The following is a 20045-nucleotide window of genomic DNA, read 5'->3' as shown; positions in this document are numbered from 1 at the left end:
GTAGTGATCCTGAATGGTAAAATATTGGATAAGAACAGAGAATTCATCCCAGAACACCTGAGATGATCCTCCATGGCACAATTGCAGGTGGCATCTAAAAGGTGCTTCGGAAAATAAAACTTGATAAATCTTTTTAAGCTCAAGCATAGTAGACAAAGCATCCTGTAACTTGACGCTGTTTCACTGTTCATGAATAAAGCGACCATGACAACCCTTATATGCATACTGCAGTGGATTCAATAAGTATTTTGAGTTCAATGAAATGCAGTTAATCCACTTCTTACATGCCTTCCCATTTGCCTCTTCTAGAGCTGTATCACTACTTGTGATTCCACAAGAATTGCGAAGGATGAGATCAGATTTTTTCTAAAAAAATGCATATAAAGAAGTTCATGGGGCACAATCTACCCTACATTTCAAATGTACATACATAAAACATGCAGAGAAGAACAAAACCGATCAATTTCTATTGCTACGTGCAAATTTCAATTTCCAGCTTAGCCCAAATTGACATTGCTCGTATTCTTATCACCAGCAGAGTCAACATTATCCTCTGCTGTTGGTTCTTTCCGTTACAGTTTTGTCTCTCAGTCTTCGAAGTTCAGAATCCTTCTCTTCTAGTTTTTGTTGTAAAATAAGCACCTGAAATACAATGTAACCTTTTCTTAGATGTAATTTTATTCTGGGGTTAGAAATTATTTTTGAAACTTTAAAGTGTATATAGATGGATCATAACAATTACTGACATTAGAGACACAAATGATTACTTCATCCACTAGAAGCAGAGGTCACACCATTTTATTTATTTGGATAGTACAGGGGGGGGGGGGGGGGGTTGTCCCTAAAATTGGTCACAAGCCCAAAAATCTCATGAATTTATGGTTCTACAGTACTCAAGCCAATGCCATTCCCAATCGTTAAAAAAACAAACCATCATATAGGTATAGTAATGAAAAAAAATCTCTTATCTTATGTTAACCTCAAAGATACAGGCTAACGCAAATCCAAAATAGCTAATTGGAAGTCCAATTCATGGCCAACAATTAGGTTAGACATCTTTGTTTTCTCGTGAATGCTGGCAGAGTAGTACTGCTCTGCACCAATCACCATTAAGTTGTAAAACATGCCGCTATAACTAGTATTGATTAGGGAGAGCAGTCAATGACAAGATGCAGCATAGCATCACCACGAAGCAGAATTAACACAGGAAACCTAGTTATGCTTTTGTCAGAAAATGTCAATATTCATTTCCGGAGCAAGTGAATCAAATAACTCAAAAGCAGCAGTTGCCATGAGTGGTTACCATTTCATTGGATTTATCCACGTTATTTGTCAATCCTTCCATCTGTTTATATAATCCTGCAAATACCGGCATGATGAATCAAGTTAGATAAACCAATCCATAGAAGTTGCATGTGTAAAAAAGACAAGTTAATTTAAACGTCAGATTGTGTCCTCTGTTGTAGATAGCTAGAAGAAACAACAGAAATATAAAATAAATATGTGAATCATTGAAAATGCCTTTGGGGGGGGGGGTGTTATGGTGGAATCAACAAGTTTTCAGGTTAGCCAAAATAAGACTGACAAATATGGAAGAAAAACAGTAACAACAACAACAACCCAACCTTATCCCAACTAAATGGGGTCGGCTACATGGATCCTTTAAAAAACAATGTAGGAAAAACTGATGTCCTAATAAAGGGAAAGGAAAGTAAGAGAAACTTAAAAGAAATTAGATAAACAAGGTAAGTAATGGAAAGTGAAAGATGTAAGTAAGAGGAAAGAGGATAGCCCAGTAATTCAGGAAAATCTCAGCTACATGGTGTCAATAACGTGGATCCTTGCTCTCCAATAGACTCTATCGGTCATAATCGGTACAGGACCAGACTATGCATGTCATTCTTCACAACCTCACCTATGGTCATTTTAGGCCTGCCCCTAGCTCTTTTAGCTCCCTCAATTGGCATCAGATCACTTCTCCTTACTGGAACATCCCCAGGCCTCCATTGTACATGGCCAAACCACAAGCGACATTCTTGAAGCTTGTCGCTGATCGGGGAGACTCCCACACCGCTCTAACACATTCGTTCCTCACTTTATCCTTCCTAGTTTTGCCACACATCCATCTTAACATTCTCATCTCCACAACACATAGCTTCGCTATGGAAAAAAAAAGAAGCTCTTGTAAAATTCAGTCAAGCTGTCATCAGCTCAAGGAACTGGTATTCAGAATCAGGGATTGGAATTGAGGCCCATACATAGGAATAGATGAGGAATTAGAAAGAACATGGAGGAATTACTCTGAATTGCGTTGCCTGGAAAGTCTAATCATCATGATAATGACAATCACCACAGCAATGATAACAATGACGAGCATTATTATTTACATTGGGCATATAATGATGTCACAAATGCTTGTCAAATTATCTATTATGGGAAATGATTCTCTGAGCAAGCAGGGTACTCTACACCCTCTCACACTAATTCTTTAATCATTATTTCTCTCTTCCAAAAGATTAATAAAATAATTCAATGTGAGGAGGCACAGCGTACGCCTTAGGCTCAGAGAATCTTTTCCCATCTATTATAAAGGCGAACACTTAGTCCAGTATCTCTTTCTTCTTCTCTCAACAAGCCTAGCAACCATGGCTACAATCTTTACCCCCTTCTATGACATCTCTTACTTTCACTGCCTCTGACAATCACTCTTACCCATCTAGCGATCCCTCTGTGTCACTGCATGTGGTGATTTTTCCCTCCAATGGCTTGCAACATCTCTCCCTTACTGCCTCCGACAACCTTTGCAACCCAGTTTTCTCTTTCTTTCTCCATCACCATCTCTGCTAATCTCCTCCCTCTATTACTCTAATGGTCTATTAACATCCAGCGAGCTCAGCATCCCAAATGTTCTCTTTCCATCTCCATCTCTGACAATTTCCCAATCTCTGATGGTCTGCTTAAAATACAGCAATCTCTTTCTCTCAATCTATTTGTCCAATTTTCTCTCTTCGTATCACTGCCCCAGTCGATTTGTTGATAGATGTGTTCCACCTCTCCAGTGACCGGACCAGTTTTTCTGCAGGAGAACATCATTTCAAGCTTTAGAAATGAATGGTCCATATGAGGTAAGTCTTAACAGTGAAGGATCTGGATTTATTTGTTGACAAAAACAAGTCAAAAACAGAAGTCACACAAGTACAACCCATCTACAAAAATCAAACTTATGTTGATAATTATGATAATGAAAAGTAAATCAAAATATGATGACAATATTAACATAAGACTAAAGTAATACAATAATGACATTGTAAAAGTTAGCCCCCTGAGGCACATATGGAAGCCTTTTTCCAGCAGTTTTGCTCATTTCTGCCATGTGGACTGATCATTTAGTAATTTTGACTGTTGATACATAAGGAATACTCTGGATAGATCACATACCAAATTTGAAGGTCTAACTCAATAGTATGTGGACTGATCATTTAGTAATTTTGAACGTTGATAGAAAAGGAAATATTCTGACACATGGGGAAGTCGTTTTAGGCTAGAAATTAACTCAAGATTAGATGTTAGCATGGAAAACATGTCCACAAATTTTGGGACCAACAGAAAAACTGAGAAGCTAGAGCATAGTTGTCATGGCGGCAAGGCAAGCCTAGGCACCTAGGGGTTTAGGTGTAAAATGTCAGAGTTTCTTCTTAATTTCAATTTTGGAAAGTATCTTTTGTGTAAAATGAAAAAAATGATTCTTTTCACTTATAAATACCAAAGGGGCTTATATAAAAGGAAAAAAAAAACATGTTCCTTTACTCAGGGGTGTCAATTGGTCTGGTTCTAGGCTATCGGTTTTTTCTCAAATCACGGAACTAATCCATGTTGCCTCTTGTTTTGTATTCAATTAATAAGTAGGAACATCACCACCCTCATAAGTTAGGATTATTTTAAGGTATGTTCTTAAGTTAGCATTCCCAAATGGACCTTTAAATTAACAGCCAAATCTTGGTAAAATAGTATAAGATACAAGTGGTACTAGTCAAAATGAAAGACCAAAAAAATAAGGGTTTGACCTTAGCTCTCATAACCTCAAGTCTTAAGAATTATATAATATATAGGGCTAGGATGTAAATTTATTCCAGTTCCAACAGTTCCTAATTGGTTTATCGGTTCTGGAACCGTTGGGAGACTAATAACATAACAATTCGTTGGAACCGGACCAATAACTTATCGGTAGATCCAGAACTGGACCAATAAGCTATTGGGTGGGTTAATTCTGGTCCGGTTTCTGGTTCTGGTCTAAAATTGACACCCTTACCTTTGTTAATAAATATACGTAAAAATAACAATAGAATTAGAATATATGCTTGTCCCTTACTGTTTTACTCCAAAAATCAATGGACAGGCCCAAGGGGGCAACTTGCAGCAATAACTTAGGTACGAATGATTCTCCTCTTCCCTTCTTTTTTCCATGCCTCCTCCTTCCTCTGCCTTCCCTTGCTCTTTGTCATATTCTTTGGCAGTAGCAGCGATGACTATTGTTGCTGCTTCCTCCTCTTCTTTGTTTTTCTCAGTTTTTATTTTTCCAATCCCCCTCCCCATTTCCCCCTAGATTTCTTATTCTTTCTCCATTTTTTCTTGGGGTTTTCTCATCTGGACACTTAGACAACTTGGTGATTGGCCGCATAGGACCTCAGGAACTGTCTTATCACTCAGGTGGAAATGGAGGATAGATCCACTAGGAGCCAAGTATCCAGGATCTGCTGAATGGCTAACTCGATGGGGGCAGAATTGATGTAAATTAGGGCAATTCTAGGGTTATGGTTAGGGTAATGAGGTAACTCTTATATGGTAATGATAGGCAGGTTTCTAGGAATCTAATGAGCTAGGTTTGGTTAGATTTGGATGAGGATTTGAAATTTCAGAAATTTGGGTTTCGGGTTTTGGGATTTTGAATTTAGGTGGATTTTAGGGTTTATAGTGGAGGGTTAGGTCTAGGACTTGGATCAAGTTTTCCAAGTAGGGAGGGGGATGTTCGATCCAAATATGGGAGGTTTTTAATGGCTGGTTACGTCTGGGCAGGTTTTAGGTTCTTAGGTTTCAATGGGGTTTAATGGAAATTAGGGTTTTGGGAAGGGGGAAGTAGTTCAGATCTGGATCGAGTCGAGGGGTAGGCCTAAGGGGGCTGTGGTTGACTTTTGGATGAAAACTGATGAAGGATGAAGGCTGGCTGGAGTTAAGAAGATCTAGGGTTTTGGGGGAATTCAAATAAAATAAAAGGGGGGGGGGGGCCTGTAGGGTAGGCTGTAGAGGATTAGAAGGAGGGAATGACTGAAACACTAAATCACTTACTAGAATTTCAGGTCCTTCAATGGTAGTAGCAGTAGTGGCTTGAATAATGGAGAAGGATGGAACCACCTTCAATGGAGATCCTCCCAGCCGTCATGGCGTAAGGAGTCATAGGAGATCCACCTACCCTTTCCACCTTGATAGAACCACAAGGATGAACACTCTCAAGGAGCAGCAGCAGCAACAAAGGCAGCAAACACGATTTCTTTTTAATTTATAAAAATGTGGGGAAGCCTCCCACGATTTAATATTTATAATAAAAGGCTAATAGCCAAATCCTAATACAATCTAAACACTTCCCTCACTTAAATCGTGGAAGGGTAGGAATAAACAACTTAAAACCAATTAAAACACTTAAACTAAGAAAATTCCTAAGTAACCAATAGGATATAAGACCCTATTAGCCAATAGGAATATTTCACTTAAATTGGATTAGTGATTCAACCGATTCAATTTAAAACACTAAAACATGCAAAATAAACTAAAACACTAAAACATGAAAAATAAACTAAGTATTGGACTAATCCCGTATGCAAACTATGTACCCCTAGTTTAGGCCCATTAAAGTGGCCTATTACATATAAAACCCTTGGGATCAAAGGCCCAACATATATATATATCCCAACCCTAGACTTATTTCTAACAAAATAAACCCATTTCAATGATGAATCTGCATCAGGTGGTGCCTAGGCTACGCACTGAAAACTATGAGCTAGAAGGGCCTTCAGCTGAGATGTAGTCAGATCCCTGTTGGGTTTGGTGGTTTTTATCTAGACCAATTGAAGGTTTGGTTCAATAGTCTAGATGGGCTAATGGAGAAGAAAGTGAGTGGAGTCTTCCAAGAGAGTGGAAGAGGTGGAGCCTTTCTAGTGTTGGAGTTTTCTAAGGAGGTGAAGTTTTCAAGAAGGTGGAGTCTTCCAAGTAAGTGGAAGAATGGAGTCTTCAACAAGTTTAGGTCTTCCAAGAGATTGGAAGTGGGGTGGTGGTTGAAGACATTTAGCAAGGAGGAGAGAGTTACTGGGTTTTCTCTAAGGAGAGAGAAAGTGAACCTTGCCCAACAAGAAAGAGAAGGAGAGAGAGTTAGTGGGTTTTCTCTAAGGAGAGTGAAAACAACAAGGTAGAGGAGTCCTATAAAAGGATAGAGGTGTCTACCAAAGAAAGTAGTGTTGATCCAAGTGTTGAGCCAAGATGTGAGGATCCAAGTGAGTCCAAGAGGTACAATGTGAGTACAACATGTGTACAAGGACTAAGCGAGGAGCCAAGGTGAAGGTATGTAGAGTGAATGGCAGATGAGAGAAGGGTGTACATGGGGCTTGGGTTTGGGTATCAAATTGCAAGGGTTCTACTATTTTCTCTTCCCTTGATTCATAGTGGAAGTTGGATCACACTCTGTGGATGTAGGCGGTTTTGCCGAACCACATAAATCTCTTGCCTCTTCTTGTGTATGTGCTTATTTTTCTTTTGTGTTTTTGGTTGATTGCACATACGTTTTTGTGTTTTTCTCACATCGCAAAGAGAATGTTGGAAATGCTGTTTTCCAACCCCGACAATCCCTTCTCCACCTAGGGTGACAGGGAGGATAGGAGTGAGGACAAGGTCATCTTAAACTTGAATGCTGTATGTTCCAAATGCAAGAGTAATTTGGTCCCCTTCCACCACCCCCCCCCCCACCCCCCCCCCCCCCACCAAAAAAAAAAAAAAGAAAGAAAGAAGAGGTTGTGCTTATCTGGATATGACACAAGTAAGGAACCCTAGCCCCTAACTTCCCTTTTAGAGGGGAACCATAACATTCAACTTCTATGCATATATTAATCTACTTATTTTATTTTATTATTCATTTGTCTCTATAGTTTCTTTTCCCCAGTTCATTATATGGTTTATGTGTGAGTGTATGGGAGGGTTCTTATTAGGCTTTCTATCCTCAATCTCTTATACAGATTAAAGGAAGCCCCACACTGGTGCAGGCAAATTACAATTAAATTTCAGGTGAAAATACTACCATCTCAGTTCAATCACTAAAAGAACAGAAGGTATCGATTCTACAACTAACCCCCCAACATTGACAGGTCTATATACAGATGAAGTAAAGATTGTCCATAGCAATTACCTCCAGCTGAAATTGGATAGTTCATGACAAAACACGCATGGTCATGTATATACCAACATATCCAGAATATTTCAAAATTTCAATGAAAGAAAAAAGACTCCCATATATAGAACTGTGGTAGTTCTGGTGTCAGCTGACAGAACCACCAGGGCCTTAAATATGCTGCATGTTTAGTTCGTCTCAGAAAACAATGAGGGTCATTGTCTGCAAATCGGACATGAGGACCAGTCAACAAAAGTAGATCAACTAACACCAGGTTTTTATTTTCAGTACATGAACCACATAAGGTAAAGATCCAACTGGTATGCCACTGACCTTCAAATTGGCTTCGGAGTTCTGCATTTTGGGATTTCTGCAAAGCAAGTTTCGTTGCTAACTCATGGATCTGCAATTTAGAACTGTCAACTACCAGCAACAGTTATTTATTTAATAAGCATTAAAAACTTGAAAGTAATAACAGGTCAATAAAAAGACTATACACAAATTCACCAAAACAGTAAGCTTATTGAATAAACAGTTCCCCATAAACATAGTTCAACTTTTGGTTCTATGTATATGGACACCATAGAAATTCAATCACATAAGGATCAAACAGCTGCATCACATAGTACTGAGCAAAATGGACCCCAAGAAATATATGCCAGGAATTTGGTGCGAAAGGGGTTAGTAGGTGGGACTGGCTGTCATGCTTAGCTTGTGTTTAGGTGGTAAAGATTCCAAACCAACTATTTCGGTTGGATCTGTCTTTTGCATCTTTGGATGCTGAGAAGTTTATCCAAATATACCCTTGATGTATCCAATATTGAAGAGGCTCTTTCATGCAGTGGCTAGACTTTAGCCCCATCTGGTGCACCAGAGAAATAAATTTTCTAGAAGAAAGATGGAACAATAACTGCTATATCAAGGCAGCTGATAAAATGAGTCTAAACAAGAACCATAAACTAAATTAATTGCTCCCACATAAGATACGGAATTTCACCACATCAAGCAACAGTAGTTCCTAACCTTTCCTTCAGAACCCATCATTCCAATGTCCTCATTCTCCTCCTGCAGGGTCCTACATTTGGCCATCAGCATCTTCCCCATCTTACTTTGTCGCGTAAAATTTACAGCAGCAACATTATCCTGCAACTCTTTCACTTTCTTCTCCTTCTCCTCGACCAAATTCTGACATGTCATTCAAGGCAAAGGTGAATATCATAAACAACTTTGCAGGACATACGCTACTATTGGTCCATTCTATCAAAGTGTGTTTCAATAAAGTTATCAACATTCAAGAATGGGCGAACAACATAGCAACAACCATACACCAGAGAGAAAGATAATTCCTTAAGTCAGCTGCATGAACAAGAAAAAGAAAACAGAAACCCTAAAGAAGAGATGATAAAGATCTACAACTGGGGTACTTCATTACATGTCTGGATTTCCTCCAGAGATGCTCAGAGAGGGTGCCATGAGCATCCACCATGTCAAAAGGACAAAAGTGACAACATACCAAATCCCACAACTTCATTTTTGAAGTAACCGATATAAGTATCATTATGTTGTCAATATCAAGTGATCAAGCATCGAATGATTCATGAATTATTTTATTCTGACTAGAATTTGGAATGTAATAGATCAATAAAAGTACATGTACTCTCACAAAGCTGAACCTGCAGAAAGGAATACTTTGCTTGTACCTTTAAACGTGTAAACTCCTCATGTATTGCTGGGTCAAGTAACAATCTCCTTGCCTGTCAGTATTGACAGCACCAACAAGTTAAGCCATTCTAATTAAACAGGTCAAGAAGCAACTAGATGTCTACACAACAAAGCATTCTTATGGGAAGGGACGAAGAAGAGAGTAAATTTTAACTTTCCTTCCAGCCTTCCAAGCAATTGAAAAAAAAGATAAGAAAAGTTGAAAGTTAAGATGACTTGCATTAATGGGGGTAAAATCTAACATATATAGCCTTATTCTAAATCTTCCAAAATGAAAGGAAGGGGGGGGGGAGGAGAGAAGAAAAAAGACAAAATCAGTACCTGCATTGATGGTGGCTTCAACTGTACCCTCAGATCACGAACTGCATACTGGAAATTTATGTTGAATTTGGACATCAGATAGAATAAAGATACAAAAAAAAATCTTCCAGGAAAGCTAGGTGGACTAAAAGAGAAAATTGCAGGAACTACTTGCAATCGATTACTAAATTTTCCCCTTTTGAGCACATCTACGGGTAATGTATTAAATACAAAGTTCAGTTTCATAAATGAAGAGAAGATTTCAATTTTTTGACAGGATAATGGTTTCTATATAATATGGATCGAACAGAAATTTGGGAACAAAAAAAATCCAAATGAAAGCAACAGTTATAACTACTTATCTAAAACTTCTGATAAGGTTTCATTATCCCTTGAGAAGATAGTATAATTTTCTATATGAATGAATAGGAGTACATACATGTTGAATAATGTACACCAGAATACCGTGAGGGTATTCTGGTCCTTTTTGGGGATTTATTTTATGTTTTATGTACTGCCTAGTAAGGTCAGCTATGCTAGGGGTATTTCTGTCTTTTTAGTGCAATCTTTGAATCTATAAATACAAGGCTTGCTTGGTCTCATGGATCATTCAAGCAATTATACACTAATTGTTTTGTTAACAATACATGATCAGCAGGAATAAAAAGCAGCCTCACCTTCAATTCCGCTATCTCCTGCTCACGTTTTGAAAAAGTTACAATGAACACAGCTTCCTTTTTCTTTGCCTTCTCAAGCTGATAAATAAATGGTAAAAAATATCAACAGATGAAATTCACTTTCCCCTCATGCAGCTTCATAAGTAGCAAATAACTAACCTGTTCCTTCAACAACTCTTCAGAGGCTTTCAAGGTATGGAGATAGCTAACCACTAATCCAGGCTCTACATAAATATGAATAGTCAATTGATAGTTCCCACATGCAATCAGACAGAAAGGCATTATAAACTCATAAACTATGCCAGTTGCATTAAAAGAAAAACCATTCTGCCACGGGGGCAGAGGGGGGGGGGGGGAGACACACTACAGGTTTAACTGTTTTTGAGTGAAAGGAACGAACAAGGTTAAACAGATAGAATTAAAGGGGCTAACCTGGAGATGTTCCAACTGGAATAGCAGGCTGGTTTTGAAATGCACAATGCCATTTTTGAATCTCTGATTTTGCTGCTTCAAGCTCCGTCTAGAACAGATCCCTAATCATAACCCAACAGTTAGTGTTCCATCTAATATCTTGAGAATGCAAGGAGAAATCATGTTAAAAGGTCTATATTTGGCCAATAAACAAGTTCCCTCAACCCTCAATATGAGAATGCAAACCGCAACCATATTGACTTCACAGAACAGAAAGGAATTAAGATGTAACCGAATAGCACTCGAAAGTTAATAGCAGTCTGTGGCATGGATTTCTAAACACAAAAAAACAATAACGATACAGCCCAAATGCACTATGACACTACCCTCAATTGAGTGATTCATGCTTGCTCAACACCCAAGGACTAAACACCGATTTGATTGAATCTCAAGTATCAATGTCATCATGGAGGGGATGTTTCTTAAACACCCAGGAACATCTGAGTAACATGCCAACGTGAATCCACCGGAATCAAAGTTCAGAAGTGAACAATATCAACAAGAAGATACCCAGGCAAGAAAGCTGGCTGTGCCGTCAGCCCATGTCAACCTTGATGATTTCCATTTCCTAGAGTTGCACTAGTATTGGAACCCTTAGAAGTACAACAATGATGATCTTTCAGCTTCAGCAACTTTCTTTTTGGTCCACTTGTGTTGTGTCTCCTCTGTTTCTTTCTAATAGAACTTCCTTACCATTCACACCCGAGGGAAAGACCATATCAATATTGCCAGCTTCAAGCTTTTCAGAAGACTAGGATAGCTAACCAATGTTAAAACTTTTACAATTTGTCAACATGAGCGCTAAGATGTGCTCTTCTGTATTTTCCTTGGGGATGATTGATGAACGTTTGCATAACCATGATTGGTGGAATGTGTTCTGCCTCCACTTTTTCACTCCCCCCCCAATCCATTATATATTTATATGTCCTGTTAACTTAAATTAACCAGAATCAAATTTGCCTTTCCCCCTCAACAAGTAATAAAATGATCTTTTAAGGTTCTTTCACCTTTTCTACTGTTCCATTGTTTCTATTATTTTAAAGTTTCATTGAAATAATTATTAAACTTATCATATGGATACTTTGTATACTAGAAGCTGCAACAATATACATGACAAGAAAGTTAGATGCCTACATCACACTGCCAACTGTCCTAAAGCGAGTCAAGATGAAGAAACACCTTGAAGTGTCTAATAAATTTATCATGGGATTGTTAGAACACCACAAAAAGGGGAATCAAATAATCATACAACCCAATAGGCAAAGCGAAGTCATAAACAGATAGATTACTGGTTGCAATTTTTTGAAGTTTTCAATCAATGGATTGAAAACAAAATTCAAGAAGTAGATAGGAAAAAGGATGGGGGCCATTGCTTAGAGCAATGGTAAAAGGTTCAGGCTACCAGGGCAAATGCTCGGGTTCAAGTCTTGAGGGTGCCACTTTGCCCCAAAATGCCAAAGGTTAGGAGCAACTCCAAACTCAACCCTCATAAGACCCCGAATAGGCGGGGGACCAGCACTACACAATGGCCCTTTTTTATTTAGGAAAAAGGATGAACAAGAGACAGATTGATGCAAATAGATCACCTGAATGGGCTTCTTTTATTAGAAATAAGCCTCGGGTTGGGTTATATATGTGTTGGGCCATTAGTCCAATGGGTTTTCTTTGTAATGGGCCACTTTAATGGGTCTATAATATGTAAAGAGGCTAGGCATACGGGATTAGTTAAGTTAGTGTCTTTATTTCTTTATTTTAATTGTTATTAAGGGTTTTAGTTAGGCTGGATTAGGATTCTATAAGTCCATTCCTATTTTGAGTCAATTTCCTTTATTATTTCAGTTTCCTAGTCAATTTAGGTTACCTTATTAGTTAAGGATTGGGTTAAGCCTTTCCCTTTTAGTGTTTTAAGTCTGTTTTTGAGTGTTCTATATAAGTTTGTAAAGGGGTTCAGCATTGTACACGAATTTTAATTAATGAAAAGCTATTGCTGTTCTTCTGTTCCTTGCGTGAAGAAATCCCTTGTGTTCGATCAAGGTTCCTTCTGTTTGATCAAAGGCTGGTTGGTGTTTGACCATCCAACCACCTTGCAGTTTGAAGCCCGGGTGTTTTCTTTTATTATTATTCTTCATCATTCATCTTCTTCTCCATTAACAAGTCATCTTCTAGTTTTCTGCAACTAGTATTCTGAATCTGGGATTCATATGCAAGGGTTTTTTGACACGAATTAGAATTAGGAAGATCTAGCCATTAGAATCTTCTCAAGTTTTACGGAAGCTGTTCTAAACCCTAAAGGAAGAACTCAATTAGATTCTCCCTCAGATCTGACTTTATTTGGTTATTCCTATTCTGCCCTTGTTTCTCAAGTTAAATTCTGTCATCAATATACTGTCTCGAATTCTGATTATTGTTGACCTGATATTACTGATTTATATGGTCAATGTTTAAGTCAACTGTTCTTCATATTCCCATATTCTGATTTTTATTTTGAGAGGTTAAATTACTGTTATACCCCCTAAACCCTAGAAATGCTAGCCTGTTCCAAGATTACTTTTCTTACTATGAGTTGCCCATTGAAAGGGGGAGTTTCAGAGTTGCTCATTGGGCTGCAGCTGATTATCTTTAAGGATGTTCATTGCAGCTATTTATTATCCCATTGATAGGAGTGGCCGAGTGGGTACCTCCAATCCCCACCTACGATAATATGCTTAAATTGAACTTCGATGGTTGTTCATTGGGGAATCCAGGTTCCTCAGGAGTTGATGGTGCGACAAAGACAGTTTGGGGAATATCTCCCTTCCCTACTCTAGGCCCATCACTTAGAATGACTCTGTCAGGGGCCTCAGGGCTTAACTTTCTATCTATATGTACAGCTCTCAACCTTGCCATGAGAGAAGGTCTAAAAATTTGATTGAGGGCATTTCAGGAATTGCAACAGGGTGAGGTAGAAACAATGGGGACTAGAAGTGGAGGTTCTCATACTCCTAAGACAAGTTCAGCACTTAAACTCCTCTGCGAGAATCTCTTTCCATTGGAGAACAAGATTGGCAGACTGGCAGACGAGCTTACTAGTGAAGGCATTATGAGATTTTTTTTCTTTGATAGAAAAGGCATTATGAGATTCATTATTGCAGTTGGTGGTGATTACCCTTTGTGAGATTTTAGATTTAGTCTTGGGTAGCATTGTTTAAAGTTGTTTCATCTTTTGGACTTTTGGTTTTGGGTTCGGGGGCGTATCTTCCTGTTATTGTACATTATTCTGATTCTTTCTTAAAAGAACTATTCAAATATATATATATATATATATATATATATATATATATATATATATATATATATATATATATATATATATATATATATATATATATAGAGAGAGAGAGAGAGAGAGAGAGAGAGGTTAATCTAACCTATCAAACTTATAAATGCTAACCTTGAGAAACGCTGGACCTTTTTATTTATTAATTTTTTATAAGGAATTCTATGAAAAAGAAAAAGAAAAAAAAGGATAACCCAAAGGGCAGATTGTTTTCCTGGAGATCAAAAGAAATTACTCACCTTTGCAGAATGATCAAACATAAAATATAAAATCAATATAGTGAAAACCAAAATATACTAAAGGAAGGAAAACAAAATATCCAACGGGAATACCTGGCACGTTGCAAGTGTATCCTTACAGTTTTGAAGACTGCAAAATGACATCAGAAATAGATTGAAGGCATGTACAGATAGATGGACATGCAGAACTGATTTTCCTAGAAAGTTTGAAACAATTATAAATTGCTAAATCTATGAACAATACCTTTCGCGAAGGGATAAAATTATTCCCGTTGCCACACCAGGTGCAGTTTCCTCAATTTTTGAATTTCCCTACAACAACAACAAAATCAGCCTTATCCCAACTTAATGGGGTTGGCTACATGGATCCAAGCAAAACAAATTAGGGAAAACAGAGTTCTAACTAACTATATATATATATATATAGGAAAGTAAAAGGACAAACAAATGAAAGATGGGAAATAAATAAAAAAATGAACGATGATAGATGAAAGGCAGTAAGAGGAAATAGGCATAGCCCAGCCCGTCAAGAGAATCTCAGCTAAATGGGGTCTGCAACATGGATCCTTGCCCTTCAATAGGCTCTGTCCGAGGTCATACTTGGGACAAGCCCTAGCCTATGCATGTCCTTCCTCACCACTTCTCTTATCGTCATTTTAGGTCTACCCCTAGCTCGTTTAGCTCCTTCAATCAGAATCATATCACTCCACCTTATTGGGGCGTCCCTCGGCCTCCGTTGAATATGACCATATCACCTTAAACGACTCTCTCGTAGTTTGTCATTGATCGGGGCTACCCCCAAGTCCGATCTAATCTGTTCATTCCGTACTCTGTCCTTCCTTGTTTTTGCACACATCCATCTTAACAACCTCATCTCTGCTACACAAAGCTTATCAATATGGCACTTCTTAACAACCCAACATTCTGCCCCATACATCATGGCCGGTCGAACAACAGTTCTATAGAACTTTCTTTTAAGCTTTAATGGAATACATCGGTCACATAGCACTCCGGATGCACCTCTCCATTTCATCCATCCCACTTTAATTCTCTGAGAAACATCATCCTCTATGTCACCTTCTTTATTTATGATAGACCTCAGATATCTAAAATAGTCACTTTCCGGTATCTCTTTCCTCAATTCGCACCATATCAATATCCATCATATTGTGACTAAAATTACACATCATATACTCCGTCTTCGATGTACTAATCTTAAGGCCTCTTGTTTCCAAGGTTGCTCTCCATAGCTCTAACTCAGGCGTTAATCCTTTCTTTTGTCTCATCCACCAGAACGATATCATCGGCGAAGAGCATACACCACGGGACCTCATCTTGAATGCTCTTGGTTAGTTCGTCCATGATAAGCGCAAATAGATAAGCGATTAAGGCAGATCCTTGATGCAACCCAATCGTAATTAGGAATTCCTTGCCCTAACCTCCCACAGATCTTACACTAGTTACCACGCCCTCATACATATCTTTAGTTACCTGCACAGGTTTACTCGACACTCCTCTCTTCACCAGATTATGTTGGATTAGATCTCTAGGGACTCGGTCATAGGCTTTTTTCAGGTCAATGAAGACCATATGGAGATCCTTCTTGCTATCTCTAAATCTTTCCATGAGCCTCCTCAATAAGTAGATGGCTTCTGTTGTGAATCTACCTAGCATGAAGCCAAACTGGTTCACCATGATATGAGTCTCTCTTCTCAAACGGGCTTCAATAACCTTCTCCCAAAGTTTCATAGTGTGACTGTTTAGCTTTATGCTTCTATAGTTATTACTGCTCAGGATATCACCTTTATTTTTTGTAAATTGGGACTACAATGCTTCTTCGCCATTCATCTGGCATCCTCCTTGTGAAGTAATAGGTATCAATTTTTCAAAATTCACAAGGATCAACTCCCTCAGCCCATTCACTAAGCACATTCATATTTTCAATGCTCCTTCAGAATTAACAACAAATAGCAAGCATGATTAAGAAAACATCCAAGGGTTCTTATGAATAGAAGGCTATCTATCAACAAAAAATGAAGCACCAAATAGAAAATACAAAAGCGAGAGCGTGAAAAAAAAATCACCACAATCTCACAATTAAATGAAATTCTATAAAAGGGAAACAAAAGTTTGCATTCTTCTTTAGATATCCTCAGCTCAAATTGAGGACAAACAACTAGTACAGCATGTGGGAGTCCTCATATGCCTCCAGGCTATGGGTGTTTATTCCATGATATGAAGGTTTATCATAGCTAAAGAGGGTAATGCAGTCGCACTTCAAGAATAGGCCCTGTTTTGATGTTACTTGCTTATAATTTATTACTTTTATGGATTAGAATGGTTTTGAAACCATGCGAAAAATGAAAATAATTTTATTATTTAGCTGAGGGCAAACCTATCCTAAGTTTAATAAAGTAGGATTGTCTTCTCTGGGCCCTTACTAATATCCCTGAAACTATCCTCCCTAAGCTTCATTTATCCAAAACCACACATAAAGTGTTTCGTACCTATCATCCATCCAAAATTTGTTCCCACAAGCATTTGTTTCTTAGTCTGCATTGAGCAAGGACGGTGATTGTGAAAATGAACCTATCATTTCAGGAAACAGCCTACCAAACTACTAATCCACCTTTACATTATTGTATTAAATTTACAGGTTCGTGTGGCCAGTCAACAAACAATGAGTCAAACCCATCACTAGGACTGAGGTTTATAATGTACCCACCAAGCTAATGCAAAGACGAATAAATAAGCATTGAAACTGCAACTTCCCAATCAATGCGAAAAAGGAAAACGGAATACCTTTTTGGACCCATAAAAATCATCTTCGTCGTCGTCAAGATCACCGAAACTCTTCTTGTTCCCTGAAATTACAGACATATAGTTTAAAAAAAAAAAAAGGTAAGCACTAATGTATGCCAATAGAGGTTTTAACGGGTGAAAAGAAATAAAAAATAAAAACCTGAACGTCTGGAATGAGTTCCGGGATACTCGCCGCCGAAATCATCCTCCTAGCATCCCAAAAACAGATAGAGAAATTTAAAAACCTAGTTTACAAATGTGATATGAAGAAGAAAGATAAGAGAAACAGGCACATACATCTTCGAGATGAGAATGAGAAGCCATAAAATCTGAAAACCCTAAGATTATATTTAACGTTCTATTTCTTCTCTCTGAGATTCATAAGAAGTTGGAGTAATACTCCTTACTCTTCCTGTGAGCTTCCTTCCGTTTGTTAAATAGCGTCAACTTCTCCCAAAGATGCAAAAACACTTTTGAAACTTCAAAAAAAGAAGAGCAAAGCTCCCGCCATACACACTCCACACTCTATAGAGTTGTGATACCCCCGCGTTTCGTTACCATCTTTTAGTTAACTCCGCCGTCATTGCTCCCTGCTCCTCTCTCCCGCTCAGGATTTTAAAAACGAAATCGGAGCCAAATCGGTCAGAGTCGATTCTGATTGGAATCGGATTGAAATCGATTTGAATCGACCCGATCCAATCAATTGTAAAGATATAAAAAAAATAATAATACAAAGCAAATGTGTCACCAAGAGAGACTAGGTTCTCGCAAACCAATAGAAAAACAAAGGAACAAAACATCAATCCAAGGATTGATGGAAAATCAATCGGATCGCCTTAAAAGGAACAAGAACAAACTGATATTGCGATCTTCTAATTGGCTGAGTGAAGAAAATAAAATGCAAAACTAATTCGATGACTCTTCCTTCTTCACCAAATAAAGACTTGAGTGTCTCTCCCTCAACTAAGGGAATTGGGCTCTTTTGTAGCAGCGAGAGGGTGGGCTATAGATCTTGTGGTTTGACACCAGAGCTCGTCACGTAGACGAGCTCCCATTAAGATGGCGTGGACATATGGAGAGATTGGCTGTCATGAGGCCCTACATGTGTTGACAACAAAGATGCCAATCTAAGGATTCTATTCACACCCATCAATTTGGATCTAACTAATGTAATGGCTATTGATTGAGTCGATCTTCACCATACATTGTGAGAAGATTCCTTTTTACTGGCTACAATCCTCATAAGTTTGTGATAGGATGTCAACGATTGGACGAACAAGATTCAGCCCGCTAAATTGATTGCACAAACAACTCATTATCATTAGCACATAGAGATTAAAAAAAAAATTTGACTGATGTTCCGTGGGTGAGAATGGTGTAATAGACTGCATTACAAGAATGCATACCAAATGCTGCCTAGATTTCGCCATTGTCACATGGAGAATGGGAGATTTGACAAATTGAAAAAAAATAAAACTATTAATTGCCATTCTTTTTGGGCATTTGAGCATGCAGGCATTGAGTCACGGATTCTTATCACACACGTATAGATTCATGTGATTGTAATTATGTACTGCAACTGTGGATAATCATACCCTTGTGTACTAATAAACTTGTAATTCTAGTCTTTAAGAAATAAAATGAAACTTTAATCACTAATCTACCTATGTTAGTCCGATCCTCTAATCCTAATTAGGGATGAGATTTGTCCCATCTACTACCATTAAGAGTGCATGGAGGACCAATTATTGAAGCAAGAAGGATAAATGTCATTACCTAACCATGCATGAAGCATACACGTACGGATAGATGATCCAATCTCAAAATTTTGCCATGTTCTTATTCATAAGCATGCCAGTAACGGAGCTAGTGACACGATAATCGAGACATTAAAATTGTTGTTTGAAAATTATTTGCAAATTCATATTATTTTGCCAGAATTTTTTCATCACTATGGGTGAAGAGAGTCCCACCATTGGGATATGATTATTATTCCCTCTATTTATTGATTAGGGTTCGAAATGCACTTTCTATTGGTAAAATCAGTATTTTTATGCTTCTTTAAATAAAACAGAAGCAGTCACTTTATGTTTGATTGGAAGAGAAGCGAAGGCTGGGAACTGAAATGAATTAAAATAAAAAAAATAAAATAGAAATTCTTTAGTATTAGGATTTTATTTTACTTTTCAACCAAATTACCTTGAATTCAATAAAAGAATATGATGTGGCAAAGGAATCTATTCGAAAAGTTTCATCACCATATTTGATAAGATTTTACGAGAATTACATATTCTTTGTAGCAAAAGTTTCCATTTTTATTCTTTTAGTTTTCTTCATTTTCCTTTGCTATCAGATGGAAACTATTTTCCTTAGTAAAGTGTCCTTGGCTAGTATTTGTCTGCAGCCAATCAACCCGGCCTCTGCGTCCCTTACTAAATTTTGAGCTCATATTTGTTGAGAAACTTCCTCAAAGATCAGGTAAAACCACCCAAAAGTAGTGTAACCTAGACAAAACTCCTTGTAGGCTAAAATATTGTATCATCTTACATACCACAGCAAATTGTGATGGTTTAATTAAAGAAAAAAATCTTGTTGTAACTTGTAACCAAGGTTAGTTAAAAAAATTTGTAACCATATTTTTTTGACTTCTTAATATGACATACTATTTTTTAATTGAGGTTCTATGAAAATAAATTTTCTAAATAAAATTTTTAAGGTAAAATTTTACGACGAAATAAAAAGAGCCGAAGTGTAAATTATGTCATTTCATACGTCTATTCAAAAGTGCAACTTTTATTAATGACATAACGAGGAATCACTTTCAAATTATTTTGAAAATTATTTTTTACTCCTTATATTACATAATTTTTTAGAATAAGATAAGAAATAATCAAAAGAAGAATTTAACTTTCAACTTCACCGGTTTGGTGACAAGATGCACCTTTAGTTAAATCCCAAAACAGTAGACCACGTAATATCCAACCACTGATGTATGTGTTCTTCCTTTACTCTTTTCACCATATTCCATGTCACCATATATTCCACCCATCCAAGATTTGAAATATAAATGTAAATTTTGATTTCTTTTC

At 37.6% G+C, this 20045-nt stretch overlaps 1 protein-coding gene across 1 annotated transcript; it reads right to left on the bottom strand.

The window, feature by feature from the left end:
- Nucleotides 1-364: 364 nt before the first annotated feature.
- On the bottom strand, nucleotides 365-17435 carry LOC122671734 (FKBP12-interacting protein of 37 kDa-like). The gene is made up of 14 exons (XM_043869129.1): nucleotides 17254-17435; nucleotides 17117-17165; nucleotides 16957-17018; nucleotides 14399-14466; nucleotides 14248-14284; nucleotides 10561-10648; nucleotides 10288-10352; nucleotides 10129-10206; nucleotides 9473-9520; nucleotides 9130-9183; nucleotides 8453-8614; nucleotides 7763-7832; nucleotides 1304-1359; nucleotides 365-642 (listed from the first exon to the last, which is right to left on the bottom strand). The coding sequence occupies exons 1-14, from the start codon at nucleotides 17278-17280 to the stop codon at nucleotides 547-549; spliced, it is 960 nt and encodes a 319-aa protein (XP_043725064.1). The 5' UTR covers nucleotides 17281-17435; the 3' UTR covers nucleotides 365-546.
- Nucleotides 17436-20045: the final 2610 nt, after the last annotated feature.

Source organism: Telopea speciosissima, chromosome 8 (genome assembly GCF_018873765.1).
Source record: "Telopea speciosissima isolate NSW1024214 ecotype Mountain lineage chromosome 8, Tspe_v1, whole genome shotgun sequence".
NCBI classification, from domain to species: domain Eukaryota; kingdom Viridiplantae; phylum Streptophyta; class Magnoliopsida; order Proteales; family Proteaceae; genus Telopea; species Telopea speciosissima.
Note: the sequence above shows the minus strand (reverse complement) of the source record. Positions and strands in the feature narration are given on the sequence as shown.

Excerpts from the sequence above, each read along its gene's own strand:
- LOC122671734 (XM_043869129.1), bottom strand. The coding sequence starts at position 17,280 with ATGGCTTCTCATTCTCATCTCGAAGAT. Across the intron at positions 10,649-14,247 it reads ATACACTTGCAACGTGCCAG|ACGGAGCTTGAAGCAGCAAA; the intron begins GTATTCCCGTTG and ends GATCTGTTCTAG. Across the intron at positions 7,833-8,452 it reads TGATGGGTTCTGAAGGAAAG|ATCCATGAGTTAGCAACGAA; the intron begins GTTAGGAACTAC and ends TCTAAATTGCAG.